Genomic DNA, 25004 nt, shown 5'->3' with positions numbered 1-25004 from the left:
GGAAGGTGTAAGGGTTCTACCAAGTTCTGTTGAATACTACTATGGTGGGAATGAGAAAGGCTCAACAAAAAAGAAAAGATGATATGGAGAGTCATAACTATGGTTGTCTTATGGTCCTTCTGGAAGCTTAGAAATGAACGTGTTTTTCAAGCAGCTATTCTTAAACATAGTTCTAAATCGCGGTATTTGATAATATAATGGTATCGATCGTGGAGTATCGATATCGGTAGTATCGACCGGTACGTATCGGGAATCGGGTGTCGCGGCCGTGAAATTTTAAAAATCATTAACAATCCCTCTAAAACTCAATTTTATGCATTTTTTTGACTCTTTTAGTCTTAATTTGTCACGTTTTAATCAAAATTTGATATGTAGGAACACTTTTAACTATTTTCAACTAAATGAAATGTATTTATTTGAGTCTCATTTTCAACATAGTAAGCTTTTAACAGATGAAGATTTTGATTTCAATATTTATTTTTCTTGTTTTTTTTCTCTTGCTCAACTGAGAAAAAATATATATATATATATATATTAATATAAACAGTGGCATAGATGTATAAACAACAGAAAAACAGTGGCTTAAAAAGGTGCAGAAATAGTGGCTTAAAAGATGCAGAAGAACAGTGGCCTAAAAAGAAATTACGAAATAGAAAAACATAAGGAAAATAATAATAATAATAATAATAATAATAATAATAATAATAATATTAATATATGAAACAAAAATAGTAACAGAGTATAGAAGCTTGCAAGTTCAGCCTTCTGATATGTTACTATAGTAACAGAGTATAAGGATGAACCTATAGCAACAGAGTATAAGGAAAACAAAGAAGCTTGCAAGTTGCATATTGATGTGCTTGCCCAACAACAAAACAGAGCACAATAGCCCAAAGAATGAACTTGCAAAACAGAGCATAAAATTGAGCATAAAACAACACAAATTTCAGGAGGTTTTTCTGCTCTGCCCCAATTTCATATGCAACCGACGATTATTTTTGCTTTTGCTGAAGGTTCTGTGCTCTAGTTTCATCTGTCCCGGCCATGGCAAATCCGTATCGGAACTGTATCGCTGCATGTATCGGATTCAGGCCGATACGTACCGGGAATCGGATGTTACGACTGCAAATTTCAGTCTCACCGGTATACCGGTCTATATCCGTATCGATACTCCAATTTTTCGGTACGAAACGGCCGGTACGTACCGTACCGGCCGATATTTAGAACTATGTTCCTAAATCTAATGAACTGTGTGAACTAATTAAGATAAGAATTGCTTTGTGGTTGAATCCAAGCTATAAGGAGTTTCACTTCATAGTGCAACACTTCTTGAGCAATTTGAGGCAAATCAGATGTTGTTTTGGGAGAAGAGGTGTCCACAGTTGATATATTGTTATTGTTGTTATTGATGCTGGTTACATTTTATTTGTATTTTTTTGTCTTGTTTGATCCGATGGATCTTTTGGTGTTGGTTTGGGTTCTTGGGTTGGTGTCTTACCAACTGTGTATGGTACTAGCAGATGAATGGGTAGGCTTCTTGATGCCAACATAGTTGAGATTAGGTTGTTTTGCTATGATACTTTTTGCATTGTCTTATTGCTTGATCATTATCAATAAAGTGATTTTTTGGCTATTTCAAAATATACTTGTTTTTTGTGCATTATTTTCAATAATACAAGTCTATGTGTTTTTTTCATGCAAAATTGTATATTTTGGGATGTTTTTATGAGTCTTGCTTAGTTTAGATCTTGTTTATGGCCATTTAATAACTATTTGATGGAAAATATGAGTTTTTTTGATGAAAATATAATTGTATTCATTAGATCTAAATTAAGTAATATTCATTTATTCAATCATCTAGTTTTAGGTTTAGTAATTGTTTTAGGGTTAACAATGAAGTTTGTGAAACATTGAATCATTAAAATCGCAAAATAGAGAGTTAATAGAAGCCAATTTTTGGATTAGGCACAAAGGAGGCCTTTTATTCAATGACCTTTCTATTTTGTACCTTAATTCTCGAACCTTGATTATTTGGTTGTGAAGGATCAGGTCTTGTACTTAATTATCATCGTTTAAAGTTTCTTAATTCTCCTTAAAATTAAGTAGCGACTTTTGAACGCAAGCTGGTATGACATGGGGTGGAAACGCGCCTCATACCCAGAAAAGCATGGCATCCACAAGTGGGGGTTCATTATTTTGGTGGAAGCACATCATAAAAAAATGACAATTGATTCAATCAATTCCACACAAATTCGAGACATTGAGAGAGAGAGTTTTATTTCTTTAATTAATATTCATAATACCAAATAAAGAGACGATGATATTTTTTGTAATGGATACACTATGGTGATGTACATCAGCCCACATACATTTGAGACAAAAAGTGAGATCACCTTGACAAACCCATTACACAAAATAGTTTCTTACCTAACATACAAACCTCATACATTAGTCTATTGGAGCAATAGTCTCTAACTTCCCAATAAAACACATATTCATCTATTAAACTTCTATTTTATGTCCTTGGTTGAGCAAAGCTTCAACTAACAAGTAACCCATCATTTGTCACCCTCTTGCATTTAGAGCTTCACAGTTCTGTTGAAAATCCAGCTGAAAGGAATAACTGGTGCTTGCTTGGCCTTTAGTTGAGCTCTCTCCTCTAGCCTTCTAATTCTTTGACCTAACTCACAAACATAATCTTGAGCCTTTCTTCCCTCACCAGAAAGTCCAGTAAGCTTCTCTACATTCCATTTGTCCACTAAAAACTCCAAAATATCAGCATAGTCTTTGGCGGTGTACACACCGAGCCGCTGGGCAACGGTTGAGAAGTGCAGAAAAAGATTGTCATCTTCACCATCGTACATCCAGTGAGCTGGCATTGATATTTTCTTCTGCATCATCTTGGCAAATGATGTGATAGTTGTGTCGGGATCAATCTCGAATAGCTTCCCAATTGTTTTGGTGTAAGCAGTTTCATGCCGCTTCTCATCAGAGGCAATTGTGCCACATATCTGAGCTAGGTTGTTGTCGCCATAGTGTTTGGCAAGCCTGGCTGTGTTACCATGGGAAATAAAGGTTGCCCTTTCTTGGAATGACGTGTAAATGAACCCTAGGTAGGGATTGTTTTCTGTTTTAAGGTCCTATCCAAACCAACAAAGGGTTAAAAATGGTATTACAAAAAAAAAAAAAATGAAGAAGTGCATCAAATGTTTGTTTGTCAAGCTATTGTTCGTGGGGTGCCAAAGAAACGACAACGGATACAAGGCATAAGCGCACAATATTGGTGTTTTTTCTTTTAAATTTTTTTTAATGATCGAGTGTTTAGGCCAGTTTATGCGCACCTCGATTAATTTTAGAACTCACACAAAGCACTACTTCTTTGTGAATCTAACAAATCTAAGACAGAGCTTACGGGTATCGCTCCAAGGACTTGATAGTACCTAATAAGAGTTGAACCTGCGACCTGCAAAGAGTACACTCCAAACCCTAAGGTCCAACCCTTTGAGATTTATTGGTATTACCTACTTGTCTATATTTCTTCTACTTGTTCAATAAAAGAGGAATTTTTTTTATAATAAATTATTGTCATTTTTTTTCTCATTTTGGTTCATAAATAAAAATAAAAAAAAAATTCTTACTTTAATCCTTTAAAATATTTAATTATTTTTTCCTCAGTTGTTCATTGTACATTTATGACAAAAAAAATACCATGTGGCACGGGATGACCTAGGCGCAGACCTGACCCTCTCTCCCAAGGCAATCTACATAAATGGATTAAATTACATTTTTACCCCTAATCTATTTGCATTTTTGTACGTCAGTTCTTAAAAAAAAAAATTTGTGATACTTTGGTCCCTAAATCCAATATATACATAGTCTAATCAAAAGAGAAACAAAATAGAATAGTTTTTGCCCAATCACAACTTGTCACATTATTGACTAAAATATTGTTCAACAATACTTGAATCTTCAATCACCCTTCATTTTCTTCTTCTCTCCGTTCTTCCAAGCACCTTTCTACACACTCCCAAAACTGACCATTTCTTCTCCCACACTGCACCTTCTATCTTTCAATCAATCACTTGACCTCTTCCCAACTTCCATACTTTGATTCACAACTTCTTTACTCCTCAATGACGCATAGCCATTGTAATTTTTCATTTTCATCTGATATAAAGTTGGTTTTTGAGATTGGATAGGTTTGGGAATAGGTTTTGGAGTATGGATTATGAGATTAGGTTGGGTTTGAATTTAGGAGTTAAAGTGAAAAACTTAATTTTTAAATTCCCAAATTTCCCGTTAACCATAACGAGAGTTGGTAATTGGACTAAAGTAGGAAATGACAGATAATTTAGGGATCAAAATAGGATAACTTTTTCTTTAAGGATCAAAGTAAGAAATGACTTATATTGTAGGGGTAAAAATATAATTCATCCTATTCCTAGTGCTCACTCTATCTAAATTGACTAATGGAACTAGGGAATTTTTTAAACTTTCCGAAAAGATGGAACAAAATTAGGAGATTAGGAAACAAAAAAAACTACAAAACGTATAGTTTATGGATTAAATACAACAAAATATACATTTTGAAAATCAAAATGTAACAAAGTGCATATTTTAGTGATCAAAATAAAGTAAAGGAAATATTTTGGTGACCATGTGTATATTGATCCTTTTGATTCTGTTGTATCCCGAGCAGGAAAGTTTCGATTTTTGTAGTTATAAAAAATATTTGGTATTGCTTCTAGGTATTAATAGTATTTTTCTTCTACGATTTAAAAAAACAAAAAAAAACAAAAACAAAAACAACAACAAAATAGTGCCGCCGCCATATCATTTTTATTGCTTACTCTTTATTTTTTGGGGGGGCACGTAGAAATTGAAAGATTCTAAGTTTTAAGAAAAGAAAAAAGAGGTGGATTTCTTTTGGTCCATAATTTACGTTGGAGGGCTCTCTTTGAGCGCATGGGGCTTATCACATGTCTCGTTTTGATAATCTTATCATGCATTTTGTGTATTTCATCAAAAAAAAAAAAAAATTAATCTGATAATCGTAATTTATTCAATTTATCGTATTTGTCATAAAAAAAATAAACGACAATTGTATTTTTAAACATAAACCATTCATTTTTTTGATAACAAATGCAAAAAAATAAATATATTACGATTATCGGATTAATTTAATTTTTTTTTATGGATAAAATATATGAAGTACTTGACAAAATAAACTATTCGGATTATCGAAACAGGACCATAATGAATAGCCCATTTTGGACCACCTCCAAGAAAAATTACAAAGAAGAAGAAACACTTACCATTCCAGAGCCAATTAGATAATGCAATGTCTTCTCAATTTGTTTCATGTCAACTCGACCAGATAAATAGAGGTATTTGTTGAGAAGATCACCATGGCGATTCTCTTCAGCCGTCCATCCCCTAATCCAAATAGCCCAAGGAGTAAGGCTTGAGCATGTTTCATCTCTAATTCCGTCATTTGTATTAATCCAAGAATGGTATGTTGGAAGAGCTTCTTCTGTGATCATGTCTCCTATCAATACAACTAAGTAATCATCTGGAAGCTCCTTTGCCCTCTCTCTCAATTCCTCCACTTGATCCATGAACCCATCTGATTTTGGATCAGGCAAAAACTGTTGTGGTTGCCAACTTTTCTCTACTGGTTTTAGGTGAACCAACACATTCTCTTTAGCCCAGTCTTCCAAGGATTTGAATATCTCTATCTTCTCTTGTGGCATAGAATGAGTTACTTGAACTCTTGCCTTCTGACCAAGATTTAGCTTCTTCATATTATCAAGCTCCATCCTAAAGTACATGAGAGAGATTTTAGATCAGCAAAACTTGATATATATGAGATTTATCGAATCAATTTTACCTTTTTAATGAATGGAGTGGATCATCAAAGTATGCCGACAAGACTCGCTAGATTGTCCATTCTTCTTTTCCAAATTATAAGGTGATTAAATTTGGATACCAAATTTTGGACAGTTTTGTTAATGAGTGTTTTTTCGCTTTTAGTTGGCAAAACCTAAAATGATTATACATACTTTTATAAAAAGAATACACAAACATTGCACCAAAAAAAAAAAAAAAAATTTAGGGCATTCATTAACAAAATTCAATGCACTTGGCCCCTTTTTACGTGGGTGTTTGGGAATTTGTTATGTTAGTATGTTTTTTTAATTTTTAATTATTTTAGAAGGTTAAATTTTTGTGTTGGGGAAGATAGTTGGGTTTTTTTTTTTAGTTGGATGTGATGTTTGTAAAAGAAAAAATAAAATGATTATAAATTTGATGTGACATTTTGTCTGGATTTATTTATTTACTTATTTTTAACCAATTTTGTCTTTTAGTGTTTTTTTAGCAAAAAAAAAAAAAAACCTCCCAAACACCCCCCACTACAAGAAAAAACACATTTGGCGACTAAATTTTTAGTCGCCAAAAGTCGGTTTTTTATTTTCCCCGACTAAATTTTTTAGTCGCCGGTTTGGTCACCAATAGTCAATTATATTTTTTAAATTATACATTTACCGACTAACATTTTAGTCGCCAATAGTCAATTATACTTTTTTAAATTATACATTTACCGACTAGTATTTTAGTCGCTAATATTCAAGGAATCGGTGACCAAATCTTTTAGTTGCCAAAAGCTAATTCGTGAAAAAAAAAAAAATTATACTCTGCTCTTATGGAGATTTGAATCATCAACCTCCCACACCATAAACTTTATACAACACACTCTTTCCACTACGCTTCCATAACATCATATGATTATATATGTAACATATATTATTTATATAGTACATAGACTCATATTAATAAAAAAGTATATATATAAACATAATTATTTTTTATTAAACATAATTTATGTAAAAATAAATTATTTAGTAGAAAAAAAAAGAGACCACTTTTGGTGACTAAACATAATTTTAGTCGCTAATTCTATACTTTTGGCTACTAATTATTTTTAAGTCGTTAAAAAATAAAATTCCCACACTAAAATTATCACTTTTGGCGACTAAATTTCTTTTTAGTCGCCAAAAAGCTTCACTTTTGGCTACTGAACATGTTTTTAGTCGCCAAATGCCTCACTTTTGGCTACTAAATTTTTTTTAGTCGCCAAAGAGCCTTACTTTTGGCTACTAAAATTTTTTAGTCAGTAAAAGGCTCACTTTTGGCGACTAAACATCTTTTTAGTCGGCGAACACCTCACTTTTGGCTACTAAAATTTTTTTAGTCGCCAAAAAGCCTTACTTTTGGCTACTATAATTTTTTTAGTCGGTAAAAACCATATATCGGCGACCAAACAAAATTTTAGTCGCCAAAACCTATACTTTTGGCTACTAAATTTTTTTAGTTGCCAAAATTTTTTACTTTTGGCTACTAATGCTTTTTTAGTCGCCAAAACCTATACTTTCAGCGACTAAAGGTGATTTTTTAGTCGCCAAAAATACTTTTTCTTGTTTGACTAATTTTTTACATTGGCCTTTAAAGTTTTTTTTTTTTTCACTTTGGTTGTTTATGTTATAATTTTTCTCAATTTATTCTAAAAGTTAACTTATGCCTAAAATTAAATAAAAACGACACATTAACAAGTATGTGGCATACAAATATTTATTATATATAACTCACACTTTTGACACAAATCTAAATCTTAATATAATAATATATTTCTTATGTCATGTGGAAACTAACGTGATATTTTCTGTCTAGTTTTGAACAAAAATTAGTTTTAAGAGTAAATTGGAAAATACTTAAAACATGACAGATGAAAGTGAGGGAAAAAATTAAATAAAATAAAATAAATAAAAAATTAAATAAAATTTAAAGGCCAAAATGAGAGAATGACTAAACATAAAAGAAATAAAGTTTAATTTACCTACTTTTAATGTATATAATTTTAAGGGTTAAACTTATTCTACCGCTTATAATTTAGGGCTGGAGCACTTTACGCCTATGGTTCAAATATAGCCAAAAAGCCTCATGTAGCTTTGGACTAAAGTGACATCATTAGATTTTTCATTCAAAGTAACAAAAAGTTTATCGTAGACACTATTTTTTAGAGTGAATTTGATTTTTAGAAAAAATAACATAAAATTAACACAACAAAAAGACAATTTTATCCTATTTTTTACAAATCTAAAATTAGATTAATATGTTAATTAAAATATTAGTAATTATTGATCTAAAATATAAAACATTACTCAGAATTTATTTAAAATATAATTTAATAAAAATATAAAATTAATAATAATTAATAATTGAGTTAAAATTAAATTAAATTAAGATTAGATTAACATTTTAGAAATTGCTATAAATAATTAAAATTTTAAAATTAATTGTTGTAAGAGCACGAAATAATTCTTCTCGTATAATCTTTTTGATCAAGTTTGCACTCCTCCAAACGTCGTCACTTTACTACCTGAAAATACACACATGAGCTAGTCGGCGGGTGTGTGCCAGAAACTCTTCCGATACTCAAGTCAGCAAGTTGACCAAAGACACAAAAGTTCTGTGTATTCAAGAGTAAGAATTTCAATGCCTAGATATAAGTGCAGTCATAAGCTTTTATAGATTCCACATCGTACAATTTTAGTAGGACTCCAACTCTCCTTAATAAAGTCCTCTTATAAATCACATTCCAAAGGATAATGCTCATCCTCAGAATACCCTCCTCACTGATATCCAAGTGAGATGGCAAACACATTATGCTCGCCTATAAATGTTTGACCGAGCTACCTGGCCTCGGTCCATCGCCAATCAAACCGTGTAACCTCCAACCTTTGGATGGGTTCTTCCGAGCTAAAGGCAGCTTGGCCTCTTCCACTCAACCGATCATCTGGTAGCTAGGTCCAAACCCTCCGGTCCACTTAGGACAAGGCTATATGAGCCCTTTCTTGGCCCAACCATGGAGGATGATGTAGCTCAGCCCAATTTGATCACACAAATTACCCTCTTAATTGCCCCTTAATTCCTTCTGCGGAACATGATTGGGATTACTCACTTCGATCGAGCTAAACTACTTGATCTTGCCGAGCTAAGGAAATTGCTCGGCCGCATAGATTGCTTGGTAGCCGCGGTCTTATCAACTATACAACACGTTCACCCACTACTCTGGCACGATGTCCTTTTTGGGACACGTGGCTCACCCTTATTGGCCCTGTACTGCTGCAACAGCCATCAAACACTGCCCCAAAATTCGAATGGTCCTTCCTTTTCGCCTTCTGCATATATACAGCCTATACGCACGCCCCCTCAAATCCATTGTTCATCTTCTCCAGCAAAATCCCAAGCCAGAGCTCTTGTCCTTTGCATCTTCGTGCGCCAAGCCTTGATTCAAGCATTTTCAAGAAGGAATCTACTCTGTTTCAGCTACTGGAACATCATCCACTAATCGAAACTGCGCACTGCATCCTTTATCTGTAAGTTTCTAAATCTTTTTAATGTTTCTGTTTCAATATTCAAGTTGTTCTTCATGTCTTGATGCTAGTAATCCATCGTTTAGTCTTGAAAATAACATTTCTGAGTATTAATCCACTAAAATATATATAAAATGGATGTGGAACTACATTAGGGCCTTTGAATACCCTTCTAGTTTCACGCTTAGAGATGAACTCCAAACGGATGGGATAAAAACCTGTCAAAACCAGTGATTTTGATCCAAAATCACGCTCGAACCAAAATAAAACCTGTTTGCACCACCGTATGCGAGTTTAACCGAACTAGGAGTATCATCATTCTCATAACCAGGTCAAAACCTTACCCTCCTTGGTCTAAGCCGGGCTAAAACCTTACCCATCTTCACAACTGAGCTATGACCACATTGGCAATGGACCTAACTTGCTCAACGACCGAGCTAGACTTATTTTGCACACACTTCTCTGACCGAGCAAACAATCCCCTGACTTGGTTTACTCTTGTTTTAGCTCGGCCATCACATGAGCATAATACACTTTTATTTTTTCACTTTGCAAACTTGACTAGGTTGTCTAGGCACATCATTCACTTTGCCCATTGGTTACATTGCTTAACCCAACCAACCATTGTCCACATCAGTGTTGCCCTAGGTCGCCAAGCAAACCCTCGTAACATATTTAATTTTAAGGCCATGGGTAAATAACGATTCATGGTGAGCTCGTCAGGCGCCATAGCCGAGTTTTGAAGAGACTACAACATCCTAAACAATGTACAATTCACACTAGCCGAGCTAGATACCATGCCTTGGGGCAAATCCGACTTCGTCCTTTTTACCATGCTATCAATCGTAGAGGGTGGACTTAGGTTCCCAGTCCAACCCCTCATCTACGAATTCCTTAGGCAACCAGACTCTGCTCTACTCAACTATCCACCAACACCTATAGAATAGTAAACGGGATCATCGAGCTCAACCGCTGTCTTGGCTTCAACCTCGGATTGGTCGAGATATTCCACTAATACTCGTCTGGCCAAAGTGGCGATGGTTGGGTATATTACCTTAAGGTTAAAAGAAGCTGAGAGAAAATCGTCAAAAGAACACCAAACAAAGACTTGCATAACGATGATTTTCTCTGGGTTTCTGGAAACTTTGAAGACCAAGAAGCCCCAATACCAGGCTACAACATCAATTAGAAGCAAGGCACCGCCGATATCAGTAGCTCAGTTGTTTTCTTTCTTATCACTTAACTGCTTCCAACCGTGCTAATCCTTGAATGCTTTTTGCAGATCTGAAATTGCTTAAAGAGAACTATGCTCACTCCAACCAGATCGCCCTTCGTGCCGCACTACGATATCTGCAAAGGGACTGGACTGAGCTCTTGAATTTTGAACCAGCTTACCGATACAGTGGTAAGCGGAAGAGCCAGGTAACAGACTTTCTGCTGGAGCCATCACCTAAGCCAAACCCCAGTCTCCCCCAAATTAACCTACTCCCGCTCACTGAGGAACAAGAGATGGCAAAAAAAAGGGCAGTGTGCGCTTTAATCACTGAATAGGCCTCTGCTTCCACTACTGAGGTCCAGGCCGAGCAGCCTCTGACCCGTCGATCACTTGAGACCGTTGTCACCCTCTTAACCACGAGGGCATCCTCATCTCGGCCCAGCAAGCATGCTCGCACTTCGTCGGCCAAGCAATAATGGCTAGTAGACAAGGAAGAGACCGTGCTACCTAAGGCCGAGCTACACGAATCTCAACCAATCTAGGAGAGCTACCATTCTAGCCATGCTAGCCCTTCTTTCCCCCAGTGTGGGCACTAGCCATGACCTTCAAAGGCCGCACTGTGACCACCACCGACTCCATGAGCACCGAAAAGGACCACCTGTTGGCCTTCAATTTGTCCAAAAGCTTGTGCCTATTGACCGACATGGAAGGGCATGAACAGTTGGCCGTGCTAAAAGCAATTCGGTCAGCTATCAAGTCTCTAGTTCTGGTAAGTCTTCACTTTGTATTTCTACTCCCTCAATCGTGCAACTTTTTGCTTGGTTTAGCTAATTGTTGTTTAACCGAATTGCAAGTCATGTTGCCCACCGATGTGTGCTTGAGCTAAGGAAAACAACATGGGCTACTATCGTTGACGGTTAGACCAAAGATGCCGAGTTGAAGGCACTGCGGAGTTGCCCAGCCAGACTGGGGCAAGCTTGATTGTCGAAGAAGGCATCATTAACTTAACACAGGAAGATGATGCTAGAGCCAATCTGCCAAGTAGTGAAGTCAATGTTGACCCTGAAATCGAACCGGATGATCTGTTTGCGTGATCCTATTACTACTCTTCGTTTTTTACTCTTGTTGTTCTTTTTCTTCTTTTGATTTTGTAATGTAACCGGGCTACATGCCCCTCCTCTTGTAATCATTTCTTCTATTAATGAAAAACTTACTGCTTTTCACTCGTTAGTTGTGTTTCTTTTGTCCAACTCTAAATGCTTGCTTTGTCGAGCTAACCAGCTCGACCACACATGATTCTACCAACCTTTTTTGGCCTAGATAACCATCTCGGTCAAAGATTTCAAAAACTTTGGTCAAAGCTGCCAACCTTCTTTGGCCGAGATAACCATCTCAATCAAAGAGTTCAAAAAAGAAGTTGGTCAAACCTACCAACCTTCTTTGACTGAGATAACCATTCTAATCAAAAAGTTCAAAAAAGGTGTTAGTCAAACCTGCCAACATTCTTTAGCCGAGATAACCATCTTGATCAAAGAGTTCAAAAAAGGTGTTGGTCAAGCCTACCAACCCACTTTTCCTCAAGTCATGCAAAGATTTTTTACATATAGGCCGAAATAAATGCAAGTACTAAAAATTCTCCAAAAAATTGTCTACTTGTTTTATTAAATATCAACCAAAACGTAAGAAAAAATTACAAGTGCAAAGAGCTAAAAATAAAATATCTTGAGATTGCCGGTATTCCATGGCCTTGGGATAGCTCGGCCATCAACATCTTCCAAGTGGCAAGCTCCCTTTCTTGCCAGCCTCACCACTTTGTATGGCCCCTCCCAATTAGGTACTAATTTGCCATCACTAGGCACCATAGTATTTCCCATTACTTTACGCAGTACCCAATCTCCAATTTTGAACTATCTTTGGTGAACCGCCTTGTTATATTTCCTAGCCAGTTCTTGCTGATATGAGGCAATGTGGATTAACGCCCTCTCTCTTCGTTCTTCGACTAGATCAAGTTCCAAGGCTATTGCCTCCCTATTCAGGTTTGGGTCAAAATTTTCACTCCTGATGGTGAGAAGGCTGACTTCCAAAGGTATCACTGTTTTCATGCCGTATGCCAGGGCAATGGGCATTTCTCTAGTTGACCGCCTAGGTGTAGTCCGATAGGCCCATAAGACATGGGATAGTTCTTCAACCCACTTTTCTTTCACCTTTGCCAACCTCTTCTTCAAGCCATCAAGGATCACTTTGTTCAATGCTTCGGCCCGGCCATTGGCTTGAGAGTAGGCCGGCGTAGAATTGTAGAATTCTATTTTGTACTCTTCACAAAAGCCTCTGAATAGTCGTCTATTGAACTAAGTGTCGTTGTCTATATGAGACCTTAGGAATTCCAAATTGGGTTATGATGTTCTGTCAGGCAAACTTCTTAACGTCTTTCTCTTTGATGGACGCCAATGCCTCTACTCAACCCATTTTGTGAAGTAGTCTGTCGTTGTGATAAAGAACTTTCGGTTGCCTGGCGCAATTGGGAGTGGTCCCACTATGTCTAAGCCTCACATTGCAAAAGGCCAAGGGCTGGTCAGAGGAAAGAGCTATTTGGCTAGCTGATGAATTTGATGAGCAAACTTTTGACATTTTTCACATTTCTTGGCGTACTTCTCTATGTCTGCTTGCATGTGTGGCCACTAATATCCATGTGAGACAGCACGGTAAGCTAGAGATCTTCCCCCCTTGGTGGCTTCCACAAATGCCTTCGTGTATCTCGAACGGGAAGGCTTTGACCTTGCTAGGATGGACACATTTCAAGTATGGTCCAATGAATGACTTCTTGTACAAAGCTAGGGAGGGAGAAAGTCAAAACCGTTGTGATTTTGCTCCAATCTTGTTTGCCTCCTTCTTGTCCTCTAGAAAAATCCAATCTTTCAAGAAGGTCACAATAGGGTCCATCTAGAAAAGACTTAACTCAGCGTAGAATACCTCGACCGCTTCAAGTTCATCGATGCTCGGCTTGGAAGGAACTCAATTAGGAATGGGTTTGGGATAGAAATGTCCACCATCAACACCAAACTGGCCAGTTCATCTGCCTTGCTATTTTTCTCTCAACCGATTTATTCTATCCTTACAAATTTGAATTTTTTAATCTCAATTCTGACCCGCGCCTAATATTTGGTCATTCTGTCATCTTTTACTTCATAATCGCCAGAGATTTGGTTGATGACCAATTGGGAGTCTCTGTACATCATTAGCTCAGCGGCCTTCATCTGATAGGTTGACTTCAAGCCGGCTAACAATGCTTCATACTCTACTTCATTATTGGATGGTTAAAATCCAAATGTGATTGTTTGTTCAATGGTCAAGTCATCTAGCGAGATGAGGACTATCCCAAGTCTGGCCACATGTCTGTTTGACGCGCCATCCACAAATAGCTTCCACATCTCTTCTACAAACAACTTCCAGCAAGTGGATGCGTCTGAAGATGTTTTAGGGTCTGAGACATCATTGATTTCCTCTAAATGTTCATCCACTGTTTGATCGATAATTTCTTTTATCGGTTGCCCTTCTATTTCCCTATCAGGTACATTATTACAAATTGTGCTTGAGATTGCCTCTTCATCCTTTGGAAATGTGTTGTTGGCCTCATCAGATGGGGCATCCACTGTTAGGCTTTCAACGCATGGTTGATCAGTTTGCTATGGGGGCTGCACTATTCCCGTGACACTCCCTTTCTTTGCTCAGTTTCATCGGTCAAGTCTACTGGGCAAATATAATGACTTCCTAGAGAAAACTCTACCACAAAGTCTGCCAAAGCTTGGACCTTTACTGTCGTTCTGGGTTGGAACTTGATGTCAAATTGTCCCAATTCCACTGCCCACTTCAATATTCACCCAGAGAAGTCCGCCCTTTCGAACAAGGCCTTTACGAGGAATGCTGTTAATACGGTCCCAATATGTGCATGGAAGTAGTGCGGCAACTTTCTTGAGGCCATCATCAAAGCTAAGGCAAGCTTTTCTAACGGCAAGTATCTTGTTTCGGCTCCAGCAATGTCTTGCTCGCATAAAAGATGGGCAACTGTTGTATTCCTTCGGCGCGAACTACGTGCTGGGAAACTGCTAAGTATAAGTAAAGTTCCTCTCTTGGTACTAGGGTTGCCAACAGTGGCAGAAAGGTCAAGTATTTCTTCAAGCTCACTAGAGCTTGGTCACATTCTTCATCCCACTCAAATTTGGCCTTCAATGCCTGGAAAAACGATCGACACCTATCTGACGACCAACTTATAAATCGATTTAGTGTGACAGCTAGGCCCATTAGATGTCGCAATTCCTTAACTATGTTAGGCCTCTTTAGTTCTTGAATGGCCTTGATTTGAGAGGGATCGGCTTCTATACTGCGGTTAGTTACTAGAAAGCCAAGAAATTTACCTGATCCTACACCAAACGCAAACTTGGAGGCATTTAGTCGCAGCTTGTGAGTCTTTAAAATTTGAAACATCTCAACTAGGTTGTTGAGATGGTCTACTTTGTTCTTACTTTTGACCACAATGTCGTCAATATAAACCTCCATTGTTTTGCTTAACAATGGTTCAAACATTTTGGTGACCATTAGCTGAAACGTTGCCCCTGCATTTTTTAGGTCACAGGGCATGACCTTGTAGCAATACAACTCCCTAGGAGTCATGAAGGATGTGACTTCCTGGTCCAGTTCACACATAGCAATCTGATGGTATCCATGATACACATCAAGAAAGCTAAGTCAGTTGTGACCTGCAGTTAGGTCCACCAGTTGGTCGGTCTATCCTTGGTAAAGGAAAGCTATCCTTGGGGCACTCTTTGTTAATTGTCTTGTAGTTCATATAAACGCGCCATTTGTCATTTTTCTAGGCACTACCATTGTGTTGGAGATCTACATGGGATAGTGAACCTCCCTAATTGCCCCTGCTTGCAGCAGGTTTCTTGCCTCCTCAGCCACTATCTTGGCGTGGTGTAGTACCGATCTGCGAGTTCGTTGTATGATTGGTCCGGCGGTAGGATTGACGTTAAGTTAATGGCAGATGAAGTTTGGGTCAATGCCAGGCATCCAGGCGAACACTTCAATATTAGAGATCAAGAATTCCATAATCTCCTTTCTCTCAGTGCTGAACAGAGATAAGCCGAGCAAGAAAAACTTCTCTGAGTCATTCTTGTCAATTCTCACTTCCACCAAGTCCTTTACCGGTTTCTATTTGGCTACCTTGCCAATGTTTGCGAACATCTCATTGCTTTTCGATTCCTCTACCATCTGCACAAACCCTTTGGTAGCTCGGTTGTCATTCACAGTCACGAAGCATTGTTTGGACATAATTTGGTCTCCTAAAACCTCTTCAATTACTCTGACTTCGTTAGGAAACCACATCACTTGGTGGTGAGTCGACATTACTGCTTGCATGGCGTACAACCATGCTCTCCCCAAAATAATATTATAAGTGGAGGGTACCTTCAACACCCAGAACTCCACTTGTTTTGTCATCGACCTAGATTTGACCGGTAAAATTATCTTGCCAACCGACCACTCTGGTATAGAGTTAAAGCCAACTAACAGGGAAGTCACTAGTGTCAAGTTTTTATCCTTCAATTCAATTACTTGAAGGTCTCATAATACATTATTTCCCATGAGCTTCCCTGGTTTATCAAGATCCGCTTAATATCAAAGTTTTTGACGCGTAAAGTAACAACTAGCACATCCTTGTGAGGGTTTTGAATCCTTGCTAAGTCTCTATCAGAGAAATTGATGATGTTTTTTGCTTCTCAATTCCCCTTCTTTACAGTTGGCTAGGTGCGTAGCACTTCCCCCGTGTGCTCCGCTTTTTTGATCATGCCCTTAAGCTCGCACACTTTCTCAAGCTCGATGATCATATTTATTACGTTGATCACACCTTGAGGTGGACCATCGGCTAGCATCCTGTCTGGCCCGTTGCGATCCTGGGGGGCTGGCCGAGCTCCCCCTTCAATGTATTTGACCAAGTGGCCTGCAGCCACCAATTCTTCCAAATGTTGCCTTAAAGGCGTGCAGTCTTCAGTTCCGTGCCTTACTTCGTTATGGAAGGTGCACCTATACCTCTCATCGTAGCCCCTCTACATTTCTTCCAACTTGGCAGGCCAGCGAACGAAGGGTCCGTCGCATATTTCACTAAGAATTCGGTAGATGGGCTTCTTGAACACTATTGCGATAGCGATGCGAACCCTCAACCTCCTTGCCTTGGGATCCTCACCGTTCGGCCATTCGCCATGATTGCTTTTGCTTGGTCGGTGGTCCTTGCCGACCGTATTAACCTTTCCTGCAGGTTTCTTGTCCGATATCACTATTGTGTCGGACTTTACTTTGGCACAAACGTCATCTTCTTCTACCCTAATGTACTGGTGCACTCTGCCTATCTGGGCTTCCATAGTGAAGGACGGCGTCATTGTCATTAAATCCCTTAGCTTATGGCCCGCTGGCAAGCCCCGCTTGTAATGTACGATAGCTAGATTGGTAGAGCAGTCGCCTATCTAGTTGAAGGTCTCCCAATATATGTTGTTGTATGACTTCAACATTTCTTTCTCGCCCATGTCAATGCCGAGTAATTGATCTATCTCTACTGGTGTTTTGGTGTTTGTCTTGAACCTGGTGACAAACACCTTTGCAAGTTGTGTCCATGAAGCAACGCTGCCTTCTGGCAACTTTTCAAACTAGGTCAAGCCTAGCTCGCCAAGGCTTGACAGAAACAAGATACACGTAAGAGCTTCATTCCGTTGTTGAATGGCCATTACTTGCCAAAAGTGGTGAAAGTGCATGTAAGGGTTTGTCTTTTCCTTGTAGATCGTGAACTTTGGCTGGTTAAAGCCTAAGGGCAGCAGTGCATTCTCTATCGTTGAAACGAACGACAAGCTCTGTAACCTTACCAATGCCTTATCAATTGGTTCGTAGGCAAGGCACGGTACTGGTATTCCAAGCTCAACAGTTCCGTGTGTCCTAGGTGCTAACCGCTACAGAGCTTAAACCCTTTGGGGGTCCTGGGCTTGGGTGTCTTCTTTTCTCCGCACCTTTTATTGCAGAACGGCTCGCAGGTCCATCGATCTAGGTAGCTCGGTGTGCCACAAAGTTGTTTGGTGAGTATGCGAGGGTCGATAACTGCTTCCCTCTGTGTATAACCTTTCAGTCTTAACTGTCGTGATCTCCTAAGCGGCGAGAATGCTTTCTGCCTTCACAGATTTCCACTCCTGCCACGTTTTTCCCTTCATTTGGTGTTTCATGGCCTCCATGTCCGTGGTCATTCTCCTGATCAATTCATCTTGCTCCCTCACGCGATCCTCTAAGACTTGGGTATCCGTTCTCCTCCTTTGTCCATCTGGGTTTTGAGAGCGATGAGGACTCAAGCCTTGTTTTTCCCTTGCGCCCCTCTGAGGGTTCCGTCGCTGAGGGTCCAAATCCTTCATAGGTGGAGCAAAAGGCAAATCGTCACGCCTTTTGTTCCCCTCTGGTGTTTGTCTATCGATGACAGATTGGGGTAAATCTTCGTTGTGCGCCACTAAAAGAAGTTAATGAAAAACTCTATCAAGAGGTATGTTCTCTGTACTATTCCCACAGACAGCACCAATTGTAAGAGCACGAAATAATCCTTCTCGTATAATCCTATTGATCAAGTTTGCGCTCCTCTAAACGTCGTCATTTTACTACTTGAAAATACACACGTGAGCTAACCGACGTATGTGTGTCGGAAATGCCTTCAATGCTTAAGCCAGCAAGTTGACCAAAGACACAAAAGATCTGTGTATTCAAGAGTAAGAATTCCAATACCTAGATATAGGTGCAATCATAAGCTTTTATAGATTCCACATCGTATAATCCTAGTAGGACTCTAACTCTCCTTAATAAAGTTCTCTTATAAATCACATTCCTAAGGATAATGTTTATCCTCAGAACACCATCCTCACTACTAACCAAGTGAGAATGAAAACACATTATGCTTGGCTATAAATGTTCGACCAATATACCTGGCCTCAGTTAATCGCCGACCGAACCGTGCAACCTCCAACCTTTGGACAGGTTCTGCCAAGCTAAGGGTGGCTCGGCCTCTTCCACTCAACCGATCATCCGCTAGCTAGGTCCAAACCCTTCGTAGTGTTTAGGACCGAACTATCTGAGCCATTTCTCGGCCGATTGCGTGGCCCAACCTTGGAGGCTGATGTTACTCAGCTTGGCTCAATTTGATCACGCAAATTACCCTCTCAATTGTGATATAAAATATAATTAAATTAAAATTACATTAAAAATTAAGAATTACAATAAATAATTAAATATTTAAGATTAATTGTAATTTAAATATAATTAAATTAAAATTAGAATAAAATGTTAAGAATTAAAATTGTATCATTATTGTGATTTAATTGAATTAATATTTGACATTATAAATTATATATGTACAAAAGAGGAGAGACAAAAAAATATTAACAAAAAAAATATAAGATTTAAAAATATTACAATCATTTTACATTTATAATTAACAGTATTGACAATTACACTTTTAGTCCTACTAAAGCCGAACACCCCCACCCGTATTGGTAATGGTTAATGGACATGAAGGATATGGTCAGTGGCGGATTCTATGAAAGTCAAGGACCTACACATGACACTCAATTTTTTTAAATTACATTTTATCTTTATAATTTTAAAAATACTTTTCAATTTGCCTCCTCTAAAATCATATATGTATACGCCTAAATTTGTTTCTCATCCATTTGTTTTATCTTTTTCAACAAAATCCTATAATTTGATCATTTAAATTTTATTTTGCTATACCATTAACTAGAAAATAGACACAAATTAACTTCTTACTTCTCAAAGAAATTTAAGAAAACATCTCTTTCTTATTATGTTTATTTTATTAATATTTTCTATTTTTATTGTTGTATATGTATGAGACTGTAATAGTATTAGAGCAAAATTCACATACTCTCTTGTGGTTTAGCATTGGAATAATTTATCCTCTTATACTTCAAATATAGATAGAGAACTCTTTTATGATTTTGGATGTGCAAAACTAATTCTGATAAAATTACCTAAAAACCCCTATATCATATTCTCTCTCACTTCTCTAATACATATAATTTTTTGTCTTAATCATATATTTAACAAATTGAATCATAAATTAACCTAAATAGCCTAATTTATTATCATAAAATTATAAATTTTTAACAAAATTTCTCATTTAATAACATTTTAAATTAGCATACCGTAAATTAACCTACACACCTTAAATTATTACCATAAAATTAACTAATCAAATTATTTTAATCAAATTTTAATTTTTAAATTTTAACTTTATAGTTTTTTAATAACATTTTAAAATAAACACAGACATACATATATAAAACAAATTAAAATAAACACCCTAATTTGCCATAAAATTATCTTATTTAATAACATTTTAAATTAAACCTATACATATATATATATAACTAATTAATTCATAAATTAACTTAAATACCTTAATTTGTTATCACAAAATTAAATCATAAATGTACCTTAATCTAATTCTTATTTTTAACCAAATTTATTATTGAATAACTTTTTAAATTAAACTTGTATATATATATTTAACAAATTAAATCATAAATTAATTTAATCACCCTAATTTATTACTATAAAATTACCTTAATTTAAATTTTAATCTTTAACCCAATTTCTCACTTAATAATATTTTAAAATAAATTAAATTATATTGTTGATATAAAATGACATTTAGGGCCAGGGTTATGGTTTAGTTACGAATAGATTTAATTTGGAGAAGAACAAGAAGATGAAGATGAGAGTTTTTTTTTTTCTTTCTTTGCCTTGAGATTTTTGCATCACCCAGTCTCAATTTGTGAGTGTGTGACACACCTTCCGCTACTTTTAATGAAAAACTTTACAGTAGCACTTTAGTTCAAAATCATAAGGAGTTCTCTACATATATTTGAATCATAGAAAATAATATGTTTGGTTTGAGTTTGGGAGATGAGTTTTAGAGATAAAAAGTACGAAAAGTTGTTTGGTTTGGTTTTTTTCAAAAGATGTTTTGAAAAATTATTTTGAGAGAGAGTTTTGGAAAAAGTGAGTGATTTGATGTGTATGAGAGAGAGATTTGTTTGGAAAACTTATAAACCAAACAAGTTTTGGAAAAAAATAATTTGGGAAAATTTGTTTGGTTTGATTACTTTTGAAAACTTATTTGTAGAGAATTTTTCTCAAAAATTTTTGGGAAACACAAACCAAACAAGGTGAAACTAAAAGAGCATAAAGTAAATTCGGTCCTTATTTTTAACCAACTCAACTCCACCCAATAATTTGTCCTAATATTGCTCCCTTGACCCCCGATTTGGTGTTGTGGATGCAATGAGTTTAGAGTATGTTTGGTATGATGAAATGAAGTGGGAATGGAATGAAAGTGAGAATGGAATACAAGGATAAATGGAATGCAATGTCCATTCCCATTCTCATTCCATTGTTTGGTTGCTAACATAGAATAACATAGGAATAGGATAATAATTCTCATTCTCATATTTGATTATACCTATTAAACTCATGAAATAAAAATAATTTTTTATTATTATTATTTTTTAATAAGATAGTAACAAATAAATTTAAAAAATTATATAGATCATGATAATATTGATAGTTGCGAAAGTAATGGTGTGAGTTGTAAGGGCGGCGGCAGCGGCATCGGTGGTAATGATAGCAATGATAGTAGGATGGTGGTAGTAGATTGTTGTGGCCTTAGTAGTGGTGGTAAGGTGGTGTTTTGGTTGTGGCGGTGACGGCAGCGGCAGTTGCAGTGACGGTAGTGGTGGTGGTAGTAATGGCAATGTTGGTAGTACGGTGGTGGTAGTATGGTAGTGTACTGGTTGTGACAGCGACCGTAGTGATAGTCGTGGTGTTGGTGATTATGGTGACAATAGGGCGGTGGCGGTGGTGGTGACGGTGGCGATGGCAATGGAGATAGGGTGGCGGAATGAGTGATAGGAAAATGGAATGGTAGCAGTAATTAAATAATAATATATTTTTTAAGCGCCAACAAAAATATATATATATATATAGTAATTCTATGATAGAATGGAATGGTCATTCCTTATCGAACTAAACGTACTTTTAGTAATTTGGTTGATGAGTTTGTGATGGGTTGGGTATAGCTATCGTGGTTCAGTGGCAATAATCTTAGGGTTACTCAATTTCTTTTGGTTAAAATAATCAAAAAATTAAATAAAAATATTCAAACAATTGTTGAAAAAAATGCAAGTATTGAGGTTAAACATGTGCAAATATTTTTAATTATTAAATAAGTGATATGAGATTTGAACACATAATTAATTGTCTGCTCTGATAACAAATTGAATTCTCAAAAACAAAATTCTAAAAACTAAGAGCAATTCCAAGGTTACTAGGCAAAATTTTTTCTAAATATACACATCTTTATTTTGCCTAATTAATTTAGCTAGTATGCACTCTAACCATATTCTTTATTTTAACTAATCAATCAGACTAACTTCACTAATTTTTAAAAGAAAAATACTATAAACATAAATAATAATAAAAAATATAAACTTCTTATGATATGTTGTTTATGCATCTAGTGTTGATGTGCATGTACAAATATTTATTTTTTTAAATATATATTTAAATTTTTTTTAAAATAATATTTTTACACGATCATATTTTTTTTAAAATAACAACGGGCTAGAATAAGGAGAGATGCAACAAAGATTGAGCATCTCCAATGGTAGTAGGCATTTTACCTATCTAAATATTACTATAAAGTATACATTTTATTTTGCCTATCAACGATTTCATGTTTCTACCCCAACCATACTCTTTATTTTAGCTATTCATCCAAATACTATTAACTTTATAGAATGCCACGTCAACAACAAAGATGGAGGGAAATAATCTTAATGATTAAATACATTTTGCCTAGCCTTGAAGGCTAGCTACATATAGCTAGTGAATGTGAGCTGAGCCAAAATGCCTAAGCATATGTCTAGTGCATTGGAGTTGAAAAAAGTGAGTCACATTAGGCATTTTGACTAACAAGCATCATATGCCTAGTGAGTTGGAGATGCTCTAAGCGGAGATATAGACCTTAAAACAGCGGGAAAACCCTTTTGTCTAGCAATAGAGGCTAGCTAGATAAGTAGAGCAAAAACGAAAAAGAGCAAAATACCTTTTGTAATGCAGAACCGATTAGAGAAAGAAAAAACTAGCTTTACTAACAAAAATACCTCACTCAGATGACCTTTTTACCTCCTCCCTTGGAGATCCTCTAACAGGTCTAATATCAACATGTTGCTACATTACGTGGATGAGTAGACTACTTGGAAATGCATGTAGCAGAAACACATATCCAAAAAGACTTTGAGTAGATAGATCTATGAAAAGAATAACGAAGCAAAATGCAAAAGCTTCAATATATCAAATCAATGAAAGAATATTATTGGACTCACTTAGAGTTAGAGCTTGAGGGAAGGGTTGTGGCAGCCATGAAATGCTTGGGACATCCTAGACTGGCCTTCTCCAAGACTGCAAAACAGGGCAACTTTTGGGATTGAAAGGCAACAGAGTTGAATTTCACAGCCATTCTCTCTCTCTCTCTCTCTCTCTCTCTCTCTCTCTCTCTCTCTCTCTCTCTCTCTCAAAATTAATAATTGAGCTTTTGCGTACGTGGGATGGAGTGAGACTGAGAGGGAATGCAAATCACATATTTATAGTGCTAATCAGTAGTTCTTAATTACAGGAGAAATTTTATGGCATACAATCTTATGCATTTTGTTACGTGTTTTTGTGATGTATATATATTATGTATTTTTATGATAAATGTAATAATATCATAAGGCCAAGTTTGGCATGTCTTGAAAAAGGTAAAAAGGCAAAAAGTCACTATCTTATTTAAGTCACATCATTTTATTTAAGTCACATCACCTCTCTAACACATCACTTCAAACCCAACCCAAACCCAACCCATATTTCATAAAAAGTCAAAAAGTGCACTTATTTAGATCATCTCAAACAACAACAAATTGTCGTAACTCCTACTAGAAAAATACAAAACATTTGTCACAAAAATACGTAGCAAGTGCATATAGGGTGTGTATCATGGTATTTCCCTTATTATATTTTACTTTTTGTCATTTTAATATCTGTAATTTCAATTAGTTTGATTTTACCTTTAATTTTAAATTTTATGTCAATTTATTCTAATTCATAACGCTAACTAGGATTTTTGAAGAAAAACAATCATTGAGTTGGTTGAGGTTAACTCACAAAACTAAACAAGTTTACAATTTTGCTTATGAAAATGATCATCTAGTATTTTTGCAGTGTCTGAAATTTTGGGAGCAAGTTTTATCGCTCGTACAGTGAATATTGCGCTCAAGCGGTCAGCCTATATGTTTTGCACCGCCTTTACTCACACCTCTCGAGTAGTGAAGTGTGCGCTCGAGCGGTCTTCACAATCCAGTTTATTATAAAGTGCGATGTTTGCTCGTTTTAGGATTTGAGCTGTCCAGATTTTCAAAGAGGAAGAAAAAAAACAAAGTGTTTTATATTAGATGGTGCTTTGTGAGTGTTTCCTTGATGATTTAAGAGTGACCAATGGATTCATGAACTTTATATCAACATCATCAAAAGGTTTGTTTGTTGTCTTTTATTCACAAAAGAGAGAGTTGTTCTTCGGTGGATTCTGAAGAACTTGGGCCTAAAGCTTTAGGAGTGGTTCATTGTCATGGATTCAACATCGGCGTTGTGGATTCAATTTAACGTTGGGTTAGAAATTTCAAGATGAAGACGGTGAGGGAAGAGGAACATCGGGGTCGGTTCAATTCGAATGTGGATTCGCTAGATAATTGAGGGTACACGTGTGATTTCTTTTTGTCTACTTAGTGGATTATTTTGTGGATTTGGCACGTAATTTTTTATCATAATTGGAGGCACTCCAATTGTGATTTTTTCCTCATTAAATTGGTGTGTTTGATTTGTCTTTAATTATTTGATTGAGATCGTTATTTATTGTTTAAAATTAAAATATAATCACAAATCAATATCTGAAAAATTTTAAAATTTTCAAAAATGATACAAAAATTAAAACATAAGGACTATCTATATAATTGGATCAAAAATAAATTGCATGTCCCATCATTGTCTTTAATTTTTTTATTTCAAAATAGTACGGCCAAGTTGTATTTTGCATAGTGGAAAATAGTTACTGCAACTCTGTTGAAGGTTGCTTTGGTTGTGTCAGTTCATCTAATTTAAAATTAATTGATAATGAGTAAAAGACTTTTGGAGTATATTAATAAACAACAATGATTCATCCCACT

The 25004-nt window shown here is 36.3% G+C and overlaps 1 protein-coding gene across 1 annotated transcript; it reads right to left on the bottom strand.

Moving 5' to 3' along the window:
* Positions 1-2310: 2310 nt before the first annotated feature.
* Positions 2311-23304, bottom strand: LOC114267264 (stearoyl-[acyl-carrier-protein] 9-desaturase, chloroplastic). Its single transcript, XM_028208284.2, has 3 exons — positions 23133-23304; positions 5316-5820; positions 2311-3140 (listed from the first exon to the last, which is right to left on the bottom strand). Exons 1-3 carry the CDS (start codon positions 23264-23266, stop codon positions 2580-2582), a joined length of 1200 nt encoding a protein of 399 aa, XP_028064085.2. The 5' UTR covers positions 23267-23304; the 3' UTR covers positions 2311-2579.
* Between the last annotated feature and the right edge of the window lie 1700 nt (positions 23305-25004).

Source organism: Camellia sinensis, chromosome 7 (genome assembly GCF_055761805.1).
Source record: "Camellia sinensis isolate YWXY chromosome 7, ASM5576180v1, whole genome shotgun sequence".
NCBI lineage: Eukaryota > Viridiplantae > Streptophyta > Magnoliopsida > Ericales > Theaceae > Camellia > Camellia sinensis.
This window is presented reverse-complemented; position numbering and strand designations above follow the sequence as displayed.